General features: G+C 33.6%; 1 protein-coding gene across 1 annotated transcript in view; it reads right to left on the bottom strand.

Moving 5' to 3' along the window:
• The window catches only part of LOC143237858 (junctophilin-1-like), a 73,600-nt gene extending 67,778 nt beyond the window's left edge, over positions 1-5,822 (bottom strand). Inside the window, exon 1 of the mRNA XM_076477542.1 lies at positions 5,131-5,822. Coding sequence (XP_076333657.1) covers positions 5,131-5,542 — 412 coding nt within the window. The 5' untranslated portion in view covers positions 5,543-5,822. The remainder of the gene's footprint in view (positions 1-5,130) is intronic.
• Positions 5,823-18,461: the final 12,639 nt, after the last annotated feature.

Raw genomic sequence — 18,461 nt, 5'->3', positions numbered from 1 at the left:
TACAGACTGATCTCAGTATAACTGATACTGAAGCTTTACAGACAGTGTCAGAGATCTCAATACAGACTGATCTCAGTATAACTGATACTGAAGCTTTACAGACAGTGTGTCAGAGATCTCCATACAGACTGATCTCAGTATGACTGATACTGAAGCTTTACAGACAGAGTGTCATAGATCTCCATACAGACTGATCTCAGTATGACTGAAACTGAAACTTTACAGACAGTCTCAGAGATCTCCATACAGACTGATCTCAGTATAACTGATACTGAACCTTTACAGATAGAGTGTCAGAGATCTCCATACATACTGATCTCAGTATAACTGATACTGAAACTTTACAGAGTGTCAGAGATCTCCGTACAGACTGATCTCAGTATAACTGATACTGAAGCTTTACAGACAGTGTGTCAGAGATCTCCATACAGACTGATCTCAGTATAACTGATACTGAAGCTTTACAGACAGTGTGTCAGAGATCTCCATACAGACTGATCTAAGTATGACTGATACTGAAGCTTTACAGACAGAGTGTCAGTGATCTCCATACAGACTGATCTCAGTATGACTGAAACTGAAACTTTACAGACAGTCTCAGAGATCTCCATACAGACTGATCTCAGTATAACTGATACTGAAACATTACAGACAGTGTGTCAGAGATCTCCATACAGACTGATCTCAGTATAACTGATAATGAAGCTTTACAGACAGAGTGTCAGAGATCTCCAAAGAGACTGATCTCAGTATGTCTGATACTGAAGCTTTACAGACAGAGTGTCAGAGATATCCATACAGACTGATCTCAGTATGACTGATACTGAAGCTTTACAGTGTGTCAGAGAGATCTTAATATAGACAGATCTCAGTACGATGGATATTGAAGCTTTACAGACAGAGTGTCAGAGATCTCCAGAGAGACTGATCTCAGTATGACTGATATTGAAGTTTTACAGACACTGTATCAGAGATCTCCAGAGAGACTGATCTCGGTATAATTGATACTGAAGCTTTACAGACAGAGTGTCAGCAACTGAGAACTGAAAATACTGCTCTCCGTGAATAATTAAAAATATTAAATAATAAAAATTATTGTGTACGAGTACTAGTAGGGATATTTGTGAGGAGTTATTAACTTTATTTAAACTGAATATATAACTATTTAATACATGTTAACTCAGTTTGGTTGACAGTTATCTCATGAAAAAAGCTCCAACTTTGGTAACTAAGTTGGTGCTCAGGTAAATAAAAAACATTTACCCTGGCTTTGATAACAAAGAAAGGTTGTACATCTGTGACTGCTTGCAACACTTCCTCCCAGCTGTAAGAAACGTATAGGCTTCCAGCCTCTTGTAGGACTTCAGTCTCTCTCCAGTGTGTGATGATGTGGTGGTAATGATAAATGTCATTGTACTGAATGTCAGGTTTTGGAAGGAGGTGAGCGGGTGCAGTGTGTTTGATTCAGTACATGTGCAGTAGCAACATCTTAGCAAATAGAAAAGACAGAATGTCATATTTGATATTACAACTTGTCAGTGTAGGTAATTTGAGTTCCTAATTCGTAAGAAAATATAGATATTCTACTTGATATCAGAAACATTTAATTTAAACCAGTGTTTCATTCAATATATCACGTGATACATTAATATCGATATCTAGGTGTCGTTTTTAATATTTACTTTTAATGTTAGAAATTAACTTATGTATAACACTAAAATATGAATTATAATATTAAATTACAGCATACAATTATAATAAACAATTTATAAATACAAATTCAAAAAAATTGTAGTTCAATAAAATTTTCAGTGCTTGTCAACAAACACGATGACAAGACCTTTGACCCGTGTCGACAGGAAAAAATGAAGTGTGCACGCATGCGCATTTAGATATTAACATGCACGTGTATTTTCAGGACAAACAAAACTGAATGTTATTACAATAGATAATTATTAATATAGTTGAATGTACTTACTCATAAATAAATTATGTATAAAAAATGCCTACATCCGTCGTCTTCAATGGAAGTGAGTTTTGTACAAAGTAACACAACTACTGCAAGCGATACCAGAACAAACAGCTCTTACAAAAATAGGGGGATTTTCCTAGAATCATGAGTAACAGGGGTCATTTTATTGTAGGTAATATGTATAACAGACTACGTTTTTGATAGACAAGTTTTATATTTGTCAACGGGCCATATTACTCACTAGTTAATCCGAGTTTGTGTTTTTATTAAAATATAATAAAACAATAATATATTGATTTAGTTTTAACCGTAGATCATTTGTAAATAGTGTTAACTTATGAAGGTGTTTTATTACAAAATCTGACAATTATACTGTAGGTAGCAACTTAATCAATATTATTGTACGTGTGTAACTAATATGAATATTCTATGTTGAGCGCCCTCTGTTGGTTTCCTGATATAACTAACATTAATTTTTTTCTAGCGTACGTGTGTAACTGATTTTAATGTTCTAATATGAACGCCCTCTGTTGGCTTTCCTGGGATACTTTTAAGGTAGTCCTAGTCATGAGTACTTCGTTCGCTTTCGTCCAATAAAAAGGTGCACGTGCTTTGTCTAAGCTAGAAATACAACACATTGGCCTTTCAATGGACCTTGTTAGCACCACAGTAACTTTCAACAAGCAGATAATGCCTTTATTAACTACTGCTTTCTCTAGTTTGATTATACAATAATTTAAAATTGTCAAGAAAAGAAAAATATTTTATTAATTATTTGAATATTTCTTGTAATATATTTGATACAAATCGGAGCTCGCTCCAAACGTTTCTGTAACAGCTGTTTCACGCAGCAGAAAATTAAAACAATGCTATAAACATATTTTATGCATGATTTCCTCCACAGATCGACGAACTTTGTATTTTTCCAGAGTTCATGACAATTAAAAACTCTGTAATGCACACGCTCTCTAGTGGCTCAGTGGTAAGTCCGAAGGCTTATGATGCTAAAAATTAGGTTTCGATAATCGTGTTGAGCACAGTACAGTTAGCCCATTGTGTAACTTTGTGTCTGAGAATACCGGAACCATCAACAACCGTAGTAATGTTTTATAATATACCACGAGGCAGCTTACCATGGCAACACAGTGTATACTTTTACACATAGGTACCCTTTATCAGTTAAACATATTTCCTGGTAATTGTAATCAGATTTTCTAATTTATTGATTTTTATTTAAATACGTTTACTTTGATAACCTATTATAAAGTATTGTGATATTTTTTTCGTAGCCATATTTGTTCTTTATTGTAAAGTATTGTGATATTTTTGTCGCAGCCATATTTGTTCTGTATTGTAAAGTATTGCGATATTTTTGTCGCAGCCATATTTGTTCTGTATTATAAAGTAGTGATATTTTTTTCGTAGCCATATTTGTTCTGTATTATAAAGTATTGTGATATTTTTGTCGTAGCCATATTTGTTCTGTATTATAAAGTATTGTGATATTTTTGTCGTAGCCATATTTGTTCTGTATTATAAAGTATTGTGATATTTTTGTCGTAGCCATATTTGTTCTGTATTATAAAGTATTGTGATATTTTTGTCGTAGCCATATTTGTTCTGTATTATAAAGTATTGTGATATTTTTGTCGTAGCCATATTTGTTCTGTATTATAAAGTATTGTGATATTTTTGTCGTAGCCATATTTGTTCTGTATTATAAAGTATTGTGATATTTTTGTCGTAGCCATATTTGTTCTGTATTGTAAAGTATTGTGATATTTTTGTCGTAGCCATATTTGTTCTGTATTGTAAAGTATTGCGATATTTTTGTCGTAGCCATATTTGTTCTGTATTATAAAGTATTGTGTTATTTTTGTCGTACCCATATTTGTTCTGTATTGTAAAGTATTGTGATATTTTTGTCGCAGCCATATTTGTTCTGTATTGTAAAGTATTGTGATATTTTTGTCGCAGCCATATTTGTTCTGTATTGTAAAGTATTGTGATATTTTTATCGTAGCCATATTTGTTCTGTATTTTAAAGTTTCATCCAAATCAAACGTTTAGTTTATTCACACGTTCTATTTCGTCACACAATTGACAATATTTTATTCCATGATATGTTTACTTTAATCTCATGTACATTATTACATCACGTGACACGTTTATTATACCAAATTGTCTACGCATGCTCTGTTTGGTCACGCGATTTAAAAACATTATTTTAAGGCATGTTTACTTTTGTCCCATATAAATTATTATATTTGACATGATTACCGTACTCACATATTTACAGAAAATATGTTTGTTTTGAATTTCGCGCAAAGCTACACAAGGACTAACTGCGCTAACTGTCCTTAAATTAGCAGTGTAAGACTAGAGAGAAGGCAGCTGGTTATCACCATCCACCGCCAACACTTGGGCTACTCTTTCACCAACGAATAGTGAGGTTGAGTGTAACATTATAACGCCCCCACGGCTGGGAGGGCGAGCATGTTTGGTGTGACGTGTATTCGAGCTCGCGACCCTCAGATTACGAGTCGAGTGCCTTAATCACCTGGCCATACCGGGCACAGTAACGTTGGAATGTTGCATAACAAAATATTTCTTTAGCTCATCTCGGTTTTCCACAAAAAGGTTTATCGATATTTTTATATTGACGTGTATGTTGCAGCAACTTAATATTATTTGTATATCGTAGCAATGTTTCCTGTTTATTAGACTAAATACGTCATGATGTTGTGGGGTCATAAAGCATTAGCTTTAATCAAACCACAAATAACGAAGTACACAAGGCCTCGTTTCGTATTTTAACATTGAAAAAGGCTTAGCTTACATAAATTTCACACAGTATGTAACACCTAGACCGACTGAACGTGTAACACATTCACGTGAGGTTTATTTACTGGTAAGCTGTAACACATTAAAAATAATGAAACGTAAAAATAGATTTGAATCTAACACACATTTTATTTATATTTTTGTTTATATTCATGCGTTTAGCTACGTAGTTTAATGAAACAAATATCATAAGATTTACCACGAGTCAAAACGTAAAATAAGAATTGGAATTTCTACTTTATTATTTCATACAACTTTAATTTAAAATACCTGGAAAACAGTCTTACTAATATTTTATGTGCATTTAGTCTTACCTCCATCAGCGTACATCTCCGAGCCGTATCCATCCTGAAGTCCATTGGCCCACGTGCCTTCGTACTTGGCTCCGGAGGTAAGAGACTGGCGAACTCCATATCGGCCCTTTAGCCCCTGTGTCCATTCTCCGCGATATACCCAACGACCTCGTGTTTCTACCCCTAGCCCGTGACGCTTACCGTTCTGCCACTGGCCCTCGAAAGTGCTGCCGCTGGGCCACGTGTACACTCCGGACACTTCAAATCCAAAGTGCCACGACCCGCTGTACTCGCCCTGGCCCTTGGGACCCGTGCACACTCCGTGCCCATGAGCCTTACCGTCAGCCCACCCCCCGCAGTAAGTACCTCCATCGTCAAAGTCGAAACGGCCGCCAATAGCAGTGGTTCGAGGCTGCAAGTGAGGCGCTGTCATGGGCAAGAATCGAGAGTGGATGCACCATTCAGTGAGAGCTTAAAATCGTATAAAGATGAATATAACCTCGTGAACTAACACTAGACGTGCAGAGATGCTTGTTTGTTTGTTTGTATCGTCACCATATATTTATCTACTGCACAGAAACAAGCCAAGTTGTCAACGCCTGCTGCACTACGAACCAAACAAAACAGTCGTTTCTATTTTCCTTTCGAGTTCTTAGTAGATAAAAGGTTGAGTTTTTTTACTCAGTCGATCTTCAAAATCAATATCTTTTAAATCTAAAAATCCACAGCAATGTATATAAAGAGGCTAATATAAATAAACAATATCCATAGAATATTCACTCATACAGCAATGCCACTACATGAGCTGCACCCTCACTTCTATTGACGTTGCACGTATTGCTGATACGATAGACGCATGCGCAAATTTGCAGATAATTGCTCCACCTATTAGTAAGAAAGAGCTAATACAATATATGATTGATCCCGTACACAGGCAACGTCTGGCCCTAACTAGTGACGTTCTGCCCTAGTAGTGAAGGAAACTGGAAGAAAAACCAAGATGGTGGCCAGGGTAATCAACGAAACGAATGTAAACAAGATAATTTGGATCTAGCTAGCGACGTCAGGCGACTAAAACCGGAACTAGTTCTTCAGCTAGAAGATTTGTTTCGATATTTTTTGTTTTAGTTCATGAAACAGGCACACAGGTGATTGGTTATGACATCACACACTGCGTTTAATATCGTCATACAATATTCTGATTTGTATCATATAACTAATATTTAGGGCTAACACTGAAGTGAGTTTGAGTACGTACCGTTGTTAGTATTTAGAGCCTACAGGTCCATGCTGTACCTGTACATGGCTATTAGACCATCTGGAACACGAACTGTGCACTGATGTTGATCGTCTTTGGATAAAAATAAAATTGTTTATTCTACGTAATCGCTTAACATGATGAATGTGACTGTTTCATTTCAAAATAAATTTCTAAGTGTTACTAACACTTTAAATTTATGAACCTAGAATTTATGAATCTATATAGTTCGCTGTTTTTCACACTTACAAACAAAGCTATAGAATGGGCTATCTGTGTTGATTAAACCATATGTATCTAAACCTGGTTCCTGGTGTGCTAAGGCCGCAGAAATACAGATGTGCCACTGGTCTAGTGTTAAGTCCGCAGCTGTGCCACTAGATGGCCTCTTTAGTTTAAAACTAACTAACCTTGCTAACGTAAAACCAAAAACAGAAATATGGTTTACATATTTATTTCATTGAAATAGTAAGTATAGTTAGGAGTTTTGAATTAAATACAATGTGAGAACTCTGTGGGGAAATATAATTCATTCTCAAATCTTTAGGGATGATTAAAACTGACGAAAATCACAAACTATTAGTGGTAATTAAAACTGACGAAAATCACAAACCATTACTGGTAATGAAAACTGGTGAAAATCACAAACCATCAGTGGTAATTAAAACTGACGAAAATCACAAACCATTACTGGTAATTAAAGCTGACGAAAATCACAAACCATCACTGGTAATTAAAGCTGACGAAAATCACAAACCATCACTGGTAATTAAAACTGACGAAAATCACAAACCATCACTGGTAATTAAAACTGACGAAAATCACAAACCATTACTGGTAATTAAAACTGACGAAAATCACAAACCATCAGTGGTAATTAAAACTGACGAAAATCACAAACCATTATTGGTAATTAAAACTGACGAAAATCACAAACCATCAGTGGTAATTAAAACTGACGAAAATCACAAACCATTACTGGTAATTAAAACTGACGAAAATCACAAACCATTACTGGTAATTAAAACTGACGAAAATCACAAACCATTACTGGTAATTAAAACTGACGAAAATCACAAACCATCACTGGTAATTAAAATTGACGAAAATCACAAACCATTACTGGTAATTAAAACTGACGAAAATCACAAACCATTATTGGTAATTAAAACTGACAAAAATCACAAACCATTACTGGTAATTAAAACTGACGAAAATCACAAACCATCAGTGATAATTAAAACTGATGAAAATTACAAACCATCAGTTGTAATTAAAACTGACGAAAATCACAAACCATTACTGGTAATTAAAACTGATGAAAATTACAAACCATCAGTGGTAATTAAAACTGACGAAAATCACAAACCATTACTGGTAATTAAAACTGGCGAAAATACTAACCTTGAAATGTAATTAAAACTGACGAAAATTACAAACCATTACTGGTAACTAAAACTGACGAAAATCACAAACCATTTCTGGTAACTAAAACTGACGAAAATCACAAACCATCACTGGTAATTAAAACTGACGAAAATCACAAACCATTACTGATAATTAAAACTGACGAAAATCACAAACCATCACTGGTAATTAAAACTGACGAAAATCACAAACCATTACTGGTAATTAAAACTGACGAAAATCACAAACCATCACTGGTAATTAAAACTGACGAAAATCACAAACCATTACTGGTAATTAAAACTGACGAAAATCACAAACCATCAGTGGTAATTAAAACTGACGAAAATCACAAACCATCACTGGTAATTAAAACTGACGAAAATCACAAACCATTACTGATAATTAAAACTGACGAAAATCACAAACCATCACTGGTAATTAAAACTGACGAAAATCACAAACCATTACTGGTAATTAAAACTGACGAAAATCACAAACCATCAGTGGTAATTAAAACTGACGAAAATCACAAACCATTACTGGTAATTAAAACTGACGAAAATCACAAACCATCAGTGGTAATTAAAACTGACGAAAATCACAAACCATTACTGGTAATTAAAACTGACGAAAATCTCAAACCATCAGTGATAATTAAAACTGATGAAAATTACAAACCATCAGTGGTAATTAAAACTGGCGAAAATACTAACCTTGAAATGTAATTAAAACTGACGAAAATTACAAACCATCAGTGGTAACTAAAACTGACGAAAATCACAAACCATTACTGGTAATTAAAACTGACGAAAATCACAAACCATCACTGGTAATTAAAACTGACGAAAATCACAAACCATTACTGGTAATTAAAACTGACGAAAATCACAAACCATCACTGGTAATTAAAACTGACGAAAATCACAAACCATTACTGGTAATTAAAACTGACGAAAATCACAAACCATCACTGGTAATTAAAACTGACGAAAATCACAAACCACTACTGGTAATTAAAACTGACGAAAATCACAAACCGTCAGTGATAATTAAAACTGATGAAAATTACAAACCATCAGTGGTAATTAAAACTGGCGAAAATACTAACCTTGAAATGTAATTAAAACTGACGAAAATCACAAATATTAGTATTAAATGAAATAATAATTTGTTTTTGTTCATTTATTAAAATGGTTATTAGTTAAACATTATTTTAAAATGTGTATACATTTGTTAGTTTTCAGCAGACATAGTTCAGAAAATGTGATATTTATGAGAACTGTGGTGTACCTGTGTTTCCTGTCTGATAGCGTTGTAGAAAGGAACAAACATCTTTACAGGCACTGAATGATGCTAGAAGATTCTTTGGTTATTTAAAATTTACAAATAGGTAACCATTCAGACCGTTATAGATATATCATATTTCTATAGACAACAAACTATTTAGAATTGTTCATCGCCAATGACTAAATTAAAACGTCAATTCATACTAGGGAATTGTTGCTATCAGCATGAACGAGAATTGAAAGGAAACATAATATTTTACAGGCTGACAGTCCAAACATCTGTGACAGCTGCTAGTGAACAAAAACAAACCTTGAAGAACAACTTGTTGTATGTTAAATACAGTTTTCGTATATTCAATACTGCCTCATGAATATGCATTTCTCACTAATTACTGAATCTAGATGTTGGAAATAAAAAAGGTGGTCTTAAAGAAATTTAATGATAGTTATACATTATTATTAACAACTTTAAAACTAATACACAACCTATTGATGTACATTTAGAAAGAATGATAATATAAGTCGAGTTAGTCCTGAGGTGCATGGAAAATCTTAGAATATCATTCAAATAAAGCAGAACGAAGACAGACGATGCTGTTCTAGGACTTGGAGTAACTTTAATTCAGTCCTAAAGTACAAAGTTTAAACTGTTTTATAGTGTTAAACGTTAGTGTGTAGTGTATAGAAACTGTTAAGAGATCTACAAATAATAAAGATACAGAAAACAGTATTAAATCATTCGTTATGAACATACTTCATTTTGTTACTATAATTAGGAGTACTTAACGTATAAATAACGATTAGCTCCTGAATCGAGTTTCTCTCATTTAGGAGTACTTAACGTATAAATAACGATTAGCTCCTGAATCGAGTGTCTCTCATTTAGGAGTACTTAACGTATAAATAACGATTAGCTCCTGAATCGAGTTTCTCTCATTTAGGAGTACTTAACGTATAAATAACGATTAGCTCCTGAATCGAGTTTCTCTCATTTAGAGTACTTAACGTATAAATAACGATTAGCTCCTGAATCGAGTTTCTCTCATTGTTTAGACACGTTTTGTTGCAAGGTTCGCCAGTCCAGAAAAAACACAAAACAGTTTGAACATTATTTACTATCAATAAACTTTGTTTATAAAAAATTGTGAAAATATATAACATATTTTAAAACTGTTTTTTCACAAAGTTTAGAATTCTTTACTATCCGCGTGTCTATAAAATTTCCTTGATAATTTAACCACTGTTTGTGTTTCTTCATAATACACTAGAAATGTAAAAGATTCCAATATGACATAGAGGAAAGCAACTAAAAATATGCGTGTGAGAAAGTTCGTAATTTTTGAAGCTTCCAGTAGATGGCGCAGGATAGGATTTGTGGTTGTTTTTGTTTGTTTGTTTTGGAATTTCGCACAAAGCTACTCGAGGGCTATCTGTGCTAGCCGTCCCTTAGTTAGCAGTGTAAGACTAGAGGGAAGGCAGCTAGTCATCACCACCCACCGCCAACTCTTGGGCTACTCTTTACCAACGAATAGTGGGATTGACCGTCACATTATACGCCCCACGCCTGGGAGGGCGAGCATGTTTTAGCGCGACGCGGGCGCGAACCCGCGACCCTCGGATTACGAGTCGCACGCCTTACGCGCTTGGCCATGCTAGGCCTTGTGGTTGTTTATTTCTTTGTTGTAAATAAAACACTGAGCTGCACAATGAGCTATCTGTGCCATCCTTACCACAAGGTTTCGAAACTCAGTTTTTATTGTTCTCAGTTCACAGAATAAGAAATAATTTTCTAAATTTACGTGTAGTTTCTTATTAGTTCATAAACCAGTTTGTTTCTTAAAGTTATAGACTTTTAAGTTTGTTAAAAAATACTTTGGTTTCTTATTTACCACCTAGGTGTCACTAGTAAGGCACCTGAATACATACTTTCTTGAAGACGAGAATTCCACTTGAAATAAAAATGTACCTCAGAACAGCTGGTACGAGTATTAACACTTTTATTGATAAGCAGAGAACAACAATTCGACCTTCCTAGGTCATCTTTAGGTTAACAAAGAGAGTCTGCAACTGACCATTGCCGGGCATATATCTTAAGGACGAGATAATAAACAAGTACGGGATTGTAGGGGCGTTGCAGGTGATGTTAGGTTATTAATTAGTATAGGTATAAAGGTGTTCCTTTATATTGGTTTAGTTTTGGTTTTAGTTGCTGTGTAAATAGGGCTTTTTATTTTGCGTTTGTTTATATTTATTTCCCTACTTAGTATCTGTGTGATTATGTTGTGTTTATTTGATTTGCAGTGTTGAAGGTGTTTTTTGTGGTCTTTGAATCTCGTTTCCATTTCTCTGCTTGTTTTTTCAATATAGAAGTCAGGGCAGTTGTAACATTGTATTTTATAAATTATGTTGGTGTGGTGTTTCCCAGTGTAGATTTTACTTAGTATGGACTTTAATTTTGTACCTGGTTTTTCAATTCATTTATGTCTACTGGAATTTTGTGTTTTTTTTATTTTCAAATGTTGGTTATTTTTTCGCTGATATTGCGAACATATGGTGTGCAGCAGTACAAGGTTTTATAGTTTGTTGTATATTGGGATTTATTGTTGTTGGTTGTGTTGTTGGTCGAGATGTGTGCGAATAATTCTTTCACCACTATATCTTGACACCACTGATACTCCAGCTACACATTACCTATATCTTGACACCATTGATACTCCTGCTACACATTACCTATATCTTGACATCACTGATACCCTTGTTACACATTACCTATATCTTGACACCACTGATACTCCTGCTACACATTACCTATATCTTGACACCATTGATACTCCTGTTACACATTACCTATATCTTGACACCACTGATACTCCTGCTACACATTACCTATATCTTGACACCACTGATACTCCTGCTACACATTACCTATATCTTGACACCACTGATACTCCTGCTACACATTAACTATATCTTGACACCACTGATACTCCTGCTACACATTACCTCTATGCTGACACCGCTAATACCCTTGTTACACATTACTTATATCTTGACACCACTGTTATCCTTGTTACACATTACCTATATCTTGACACCACTGATACTCCTGCTACACATTACCTATATCTTGACACCATTGATACTCCTGCCACACATTACCTATATCTTGACATCACTGATACCCTTGTTACACATTACCTATATCTTGACACCACTTATACTCCTGCTACACATTACCTCTATGCTGACACCACTAATACTCTTGTTACACATTACCTATATCTTGACACCACTGATACTCCTGCTACACATTACCTATATCTTGACACCATTGATACTCCTGCTACACATTACCTATATCTTGACACCTCTGATACTCCTGCTACACATTACCTATATCTTGACACCATTGATACTCCTGCTACACATTACCTATATCTTGACATCAGAGAAACCCTTGTTACACATTACCTATATCTTGACACCACTGATATTTCTGCTACACATTACCTCTATGCTGACACCACTGATACTCCTGCTACACATTACCTATATCTTGACACCACTGATACTCCTGTTACACATTACCTATATCTTGACACCACTGATACTCCTGCTACACATTACCTATATCTTGACACCTCTGATACTCCTGCTACACATTACCTATATCTTGACACCACTGATACTCCTGCTACACATTACTTCTATGGTGACACCACTGATATCCTTGTTACACATTACCTATATCTTGACATCATTGATACTCCTGCTACACATTACCTATATCTTGACACCACTGATACCCGTGTTACGCATTACCTATATCTTGACACCACTGATACTCCTGCTACACATTACATGTATCTTGACCCCACTAATACTCCTGCTACACATTACATGTATCTTGACCCCACTTATACACTTGTTACACATTACCTCTATGTTGACACCACTGATACTCCTGCTACGTATCACTTCTATCCTTAAACTAGTCAGAAACAGTCTCGTCCAATGAGCATGAACCTACGGAAACCTTTTATAAAAATTACTATGTACGGAGTAACCAGTGACGTGTACAGTTATATATTTATTGATGTCCTCATGGTTTAGGCTAATTGAAGTTGTAGACCTAATTATAATTCCACCTTTTCCTTGTTCTATAATAAGGTATGGCTTATCACAGTTTTCTTATTTATTCTAATTAACGTAAAGAACAAATATTTTTGTTAATAAACAATAACCGAATCAGCGTCTATAACGCTACCAAGAGGTTCATAGGTACGTCTTAGATCTAATAATACATAAACTCAGGTTTCTGTATTCCCAGTTAGGAAATAAACCGTGTAGCGTTTTCCTTAACAAAACAAATCTTCATTGGCTGCTTGCATAAACATTTATAAGCGACCTCAGTCTCTAAGAAAATAATTTTAGTTTAATTTTACTGATGGCAATCAAATATAAATCTGTGAAAGACCCAGAAGATAGAAAAATAACCACATTATATAACAAACAATCCTTATGTTAAACCTAACATATAACCCGTAAAGTGTTTTCAAGTAAAACAAATAAAAAGAGAAGACAACAGTTCTTTGTTTTTCTAAATTTAATGAACTCCATTATTAGATACAAGAGGGCACTAAAATCGAGGAATAAGGAATGAACTATTGTATAGTTCCTGGGTTGATAAAACTAGTATAGGGGACAAGTTTTGCTGTAAAATCTTAACCCTAAAGTTGGGAATTAACCAAGTCCAGAATGGAATCACATATGGGGAATATTATAAAGCAAAAGCTACACAGTGGCCTAGTTTTGCTGTCCATTGCAGAACATGTTTAGTGTTATAAGCCCCTGAGTCACGGGGATATAGTGGAAGGACATAATCCCTTAAGAATGTTCGAATTAATTTAGGATATATTAATTAAAACGACAGCTGCCTGTTCGATATTCCACTCATGTGAAAATAAAAGTCCGTAATGTGTTTTAATGTGCACGTTCTTTAATACAATTCAGATTGTTCTTTGTGCAGTATTTAACTTTCACCATTTTATTCTCTACTGTTTCCTCTTACAAAACGTAGAAAACATCAGAAGAATTGGATCACCTGTAAAATGTGAAGACTTATAACGTAAAAACGTATTCCGATAGTCATGATGGGGCACAGGACAGATAGACCAAAAGCGTCGCTTTGTTGTTATTATCAAATAAACAAACACGATTGAATACCCTCCTTATTTAGAATTGACGATGAAAAGGAGTTTTCAGTGAGAAAAACGGAAACTGGGTATGAAAAATAAAAATAAAAGGTTTTCTTTACTTTGAAAGTAATATTCGTTTTGATCTTACAAACTTTGATTCAGTTGTTATTGAAGTTTATTTATTGTTAAATTATTTTAAACGTCGTCCTGTGTAGTTTGTTGTGGTTGCCTTTATCATAGAGTAAATAAATATTTCTGTGCGAAAAGAAATCTTGAAATAATAAAATTGGTAGATTATAGCAACTTAGTAAAATACTAGGCCGACAACAGATTGCGCTCAATTAGGAAGTTTGAAAATTGAAGTATTTTTATAATAATATTTGTAAAGGTATTAATGTATGTTTGTAAATTTTGCTGTTGCTGTGTACAAAATAACACGTTAACTAATCATTAATATATGTTTTGTAAATGTACGTAAGTCTGAAAAATACCTATAATGTTTCTGAACAGTAAATAATGTTGATACAGTGTCATAAAACTTACGTCTGAATATTACATTATTAATAAGAAAATGTTTCGGAATATTTCGCGGACTAGTGTTTTTTTTGGTTTTTAAAAAAGCTTTACACAGTTTCAAATATTAGTCCTAATTATTACAGATTCACAAATCATGAGTAAATAAATAAATACATATATATCGTGACCTTTTGTAGTACATCATGTTTATAGCAATATTTGTATGTAAGAAACAACTTTAACCAGTTGACTGTCAAGTATTTCAGCTGCTACAATACAACTCTAATGCTTCTTCATTTTGTAATTTTTTTTCGTGACACCATTTTGGATCGAAAGTGAAACAATTTGTAAGTAGTTCAAATGCATGTATGGTGCTGAAATCTAGCGTTGAAGTTAAGTATTATTGAGAACGAATTAACTCGTCCGTGGCACTGTGTTACCGATCGGCTTGGACGAGTTACCTCGTCTACGGCACTGAACAGATTAACAAAGCCAACAAAAGTATACGCAAGTGAAATAGAATACCTGAGAAACGAGAAACATTAACAAATGTTATATTCTAGTAGTTAATTGTAGCTACTCTACAAAAAGTCCACGTGTTTCATGGTGTGATTCGTCTCAACACACTCCACACTTGTAATGGGTGTTATAAATGTGACAGTAACTTCCGCTATTCGACCTATAGAGCTATTGAAACCTTTGAATTGTTAGTTGCTGAGAGATGGCTGAAAGTCAGTAATTCAAAATTCGGTCTGAATCTCAGTGGTCCCTGGTGCATTAAGATGATAGATTCCAGTCCCTCTGAATATTAACATTTCATTTCATTCATTTTGTAAATTACCAACACACTATGAAAGCTGCATTTTCCTTCGTGGCATATTAAAATGTTATTCGTATGTAGTTGTTTTGTTATTCGACTAGAAACCACACAGTAAAACTGTCTCTGTTTTGCCCACTGCGGGTATCGAAATCAAAATGTAGCATTATAAGCTATAAGACTTGCCGCTGAGCTAAGTAGGGTTATCACATACAGAAATTTAGTAATTAAACATTGTATAACAGGTCCCGTGTTCTTGCAAACGTATTAGTACGGAAACCTATGTGATTTTATGGCAAGTGAGAAAAGACTTATAACAGGTCCTGTGTTCTACAAGGTGTTCGGAAAGTCACTGTGCACCTACATGTATATATTTATTAACAGACATGTTTCAATATAGAATACAGGAGGTAAATATGAATGACAATTATAAACAATGTTGAAAGTGACTCCCGTTGGCATCAATACAGGCCTGGATCCTTTTTATTTTGTTTCTAAACACTGCTATCAGTTGCTGGCTTGAAATAGACTGAATAGACATATGATTACAAAACTGCACAGTGACTTTCCGAACACCCTGTAGTAAACGTAACCTAATAAAAAGCCACGAGGTTATCTCTTCTTACAAAACGTTGATTTACCTTTTTCAATAGTTCATATAAATTCATTATGAAACTATAAAGACATAATTAGATAAAAGCAATCTCGTAAAATTAATTAGTTATAATTAAAGATAACCAAAACATTTATTATCTTAGTGTTTATGTCTTCCTTTACAGCATAACACTGACCAACTGGTCCAACAGTTTACACATGTATGTCCTGTACTAGGTTAAAATGTATGTCATGTACTAGTTTACATTTGTGTGTCCTATACTAGTTTACACATGTCCTGTACTAGGTTAAAATGTATGTCATGTACTAGTTTACATTTGTATGTCCTATACTAGTTTACACATGTCCTGTACTAGGTTAAAATGTATGTCATGTACTAGTTTACATTTGTATGTCCTATACTAGTTTACACATGTCCTGTACTAGGTTAAAATGTATGTCATGTACTAGTTTACATTTGTATGTCCTATACTAGTTTACACATGTATGTCCTGTACTATTTTATACATGTATGTCCTGTACTAGTTGATACATATATGTCCTGTAATAGTTTATACATGTATGTCCTGTAATAGGTTAAAATGTATGTCTTGTAATAGTTTATACATGTATGCCCTGTACTAGTTTATACATGTATGTCCTGTAATAGGTTAAAATGAATGTCCTGTAATAGTTTACACATGTATGTATTGTATTAGTGACATTATCTGGTTTTATTCATTTTCTTATCAATAAAGTTCTTTAGATGTGGATTTATAAATTAATTTATAAACTAATATATTCCTGTAGTAGATATGTATGTGTATATCTATATAAGTTATGGGAAAACCAGATTATACACTTAGATATGTATGTGTATATATACCACTATGTTAATCATAACACTTTGATACTATACTACATACCACTATGTTAATCATGATACTTTGATACTATAGTATATACCACTATGTTAATCATGATACTTTGATACTATACTACATACCACCATGTTAACCATAATACTTTGATAGTATACTATATACCACTATGTTAATCATAACACTTTGATACTATACTATATACCACTATCATAATCATAACACTTTGATACTATAGTATATACCACTATGTTAATCATAATACTTTGATACTACACTATATACCACTATGTTAACCATAATACTTTGATACTATTCTACATATCGCTATGTCAACCATAATAATTTGATACTATACTATATACCACTATGTTTATCATGATACTTTGAAACTATACTATATACCACTATGTTAACCATAATACTTCGATACTATACTATATACCACTTTGTTAATCATAACACTTTGATACTACACTATAAACCACTATTTTAATCATAACACTTTGATACTACACTATATACCACTGTTAATCATAACACTTTGATACTACACTATATAACACTGTTAATCATAACACTTTGGTTCTACACTATATACCACTGTTAAGTATAACACTTTGATACTACACTATATACCACTGTTAATCATAACACTTTGATACTACACTATATAACACTATGTTAATCATAACACTTTGATACTACACTATATACCACTATGTTAATCATAACACTTTGATACTACACTATATACCACTATGTTAATCATAACAACACTATATTGATTAATCATAACACTTTGATACTACACTATATAACACTGTTAATCATAACTTTGATTCTACACTATCATACCACTGTTAAATCATAACACTTTGATACTACACTATATACCACTGTTAATCATAACACTTTGATACTACACTATATACCACTGTTAATCATAACACTTTGATACTACACTAATACCATGTTAATCATAACTTTGATACTACACTATATACCACTATGTTAATCATAACACTTTGATAATACTATATATACATATACCACATGATACTAATCATAACATAACACTTTGATACTTTGATACTATACTATATACCACTGTTAATCATAACACTTTGATACTACACTATATACCACTGTTAATCATAACACTTTGTTAATATACCATAATCACACTTTGATACTACACTATATACCACTGTTAATCATAACACTTTGATACTACACTATATACCACTATGTTAATCATAACACTTTGATACTATACTATATACCACTATGTTAATCATAACACTTTGATACTATATATATACCACTGTTAATCATAACACTTTGATACTACACTATATACCACTATGTTAATCATAACACTTTGATACT

This window comes from Tachypleus tridentatus, chromosome 13 (assembly GCF_004210375.1).
Source record: "Tachypleus tridentatus isolate NWPU-2018 chromosome 13, ASM421037v1, whole genome shotgun sequence".
NCBI classification, from domain to species: Eukaryota; Metazoa; Arthropoda; class Merostomata; order Xiphosura; family Limulidae; genus Tachypleus; species Tachypleus tridentatus.
The sequence above is the reverse complement of the archived record's forward strand: the minus strand, read 5'-3'. Positions and strand labels throughout refer to the sequence as shown.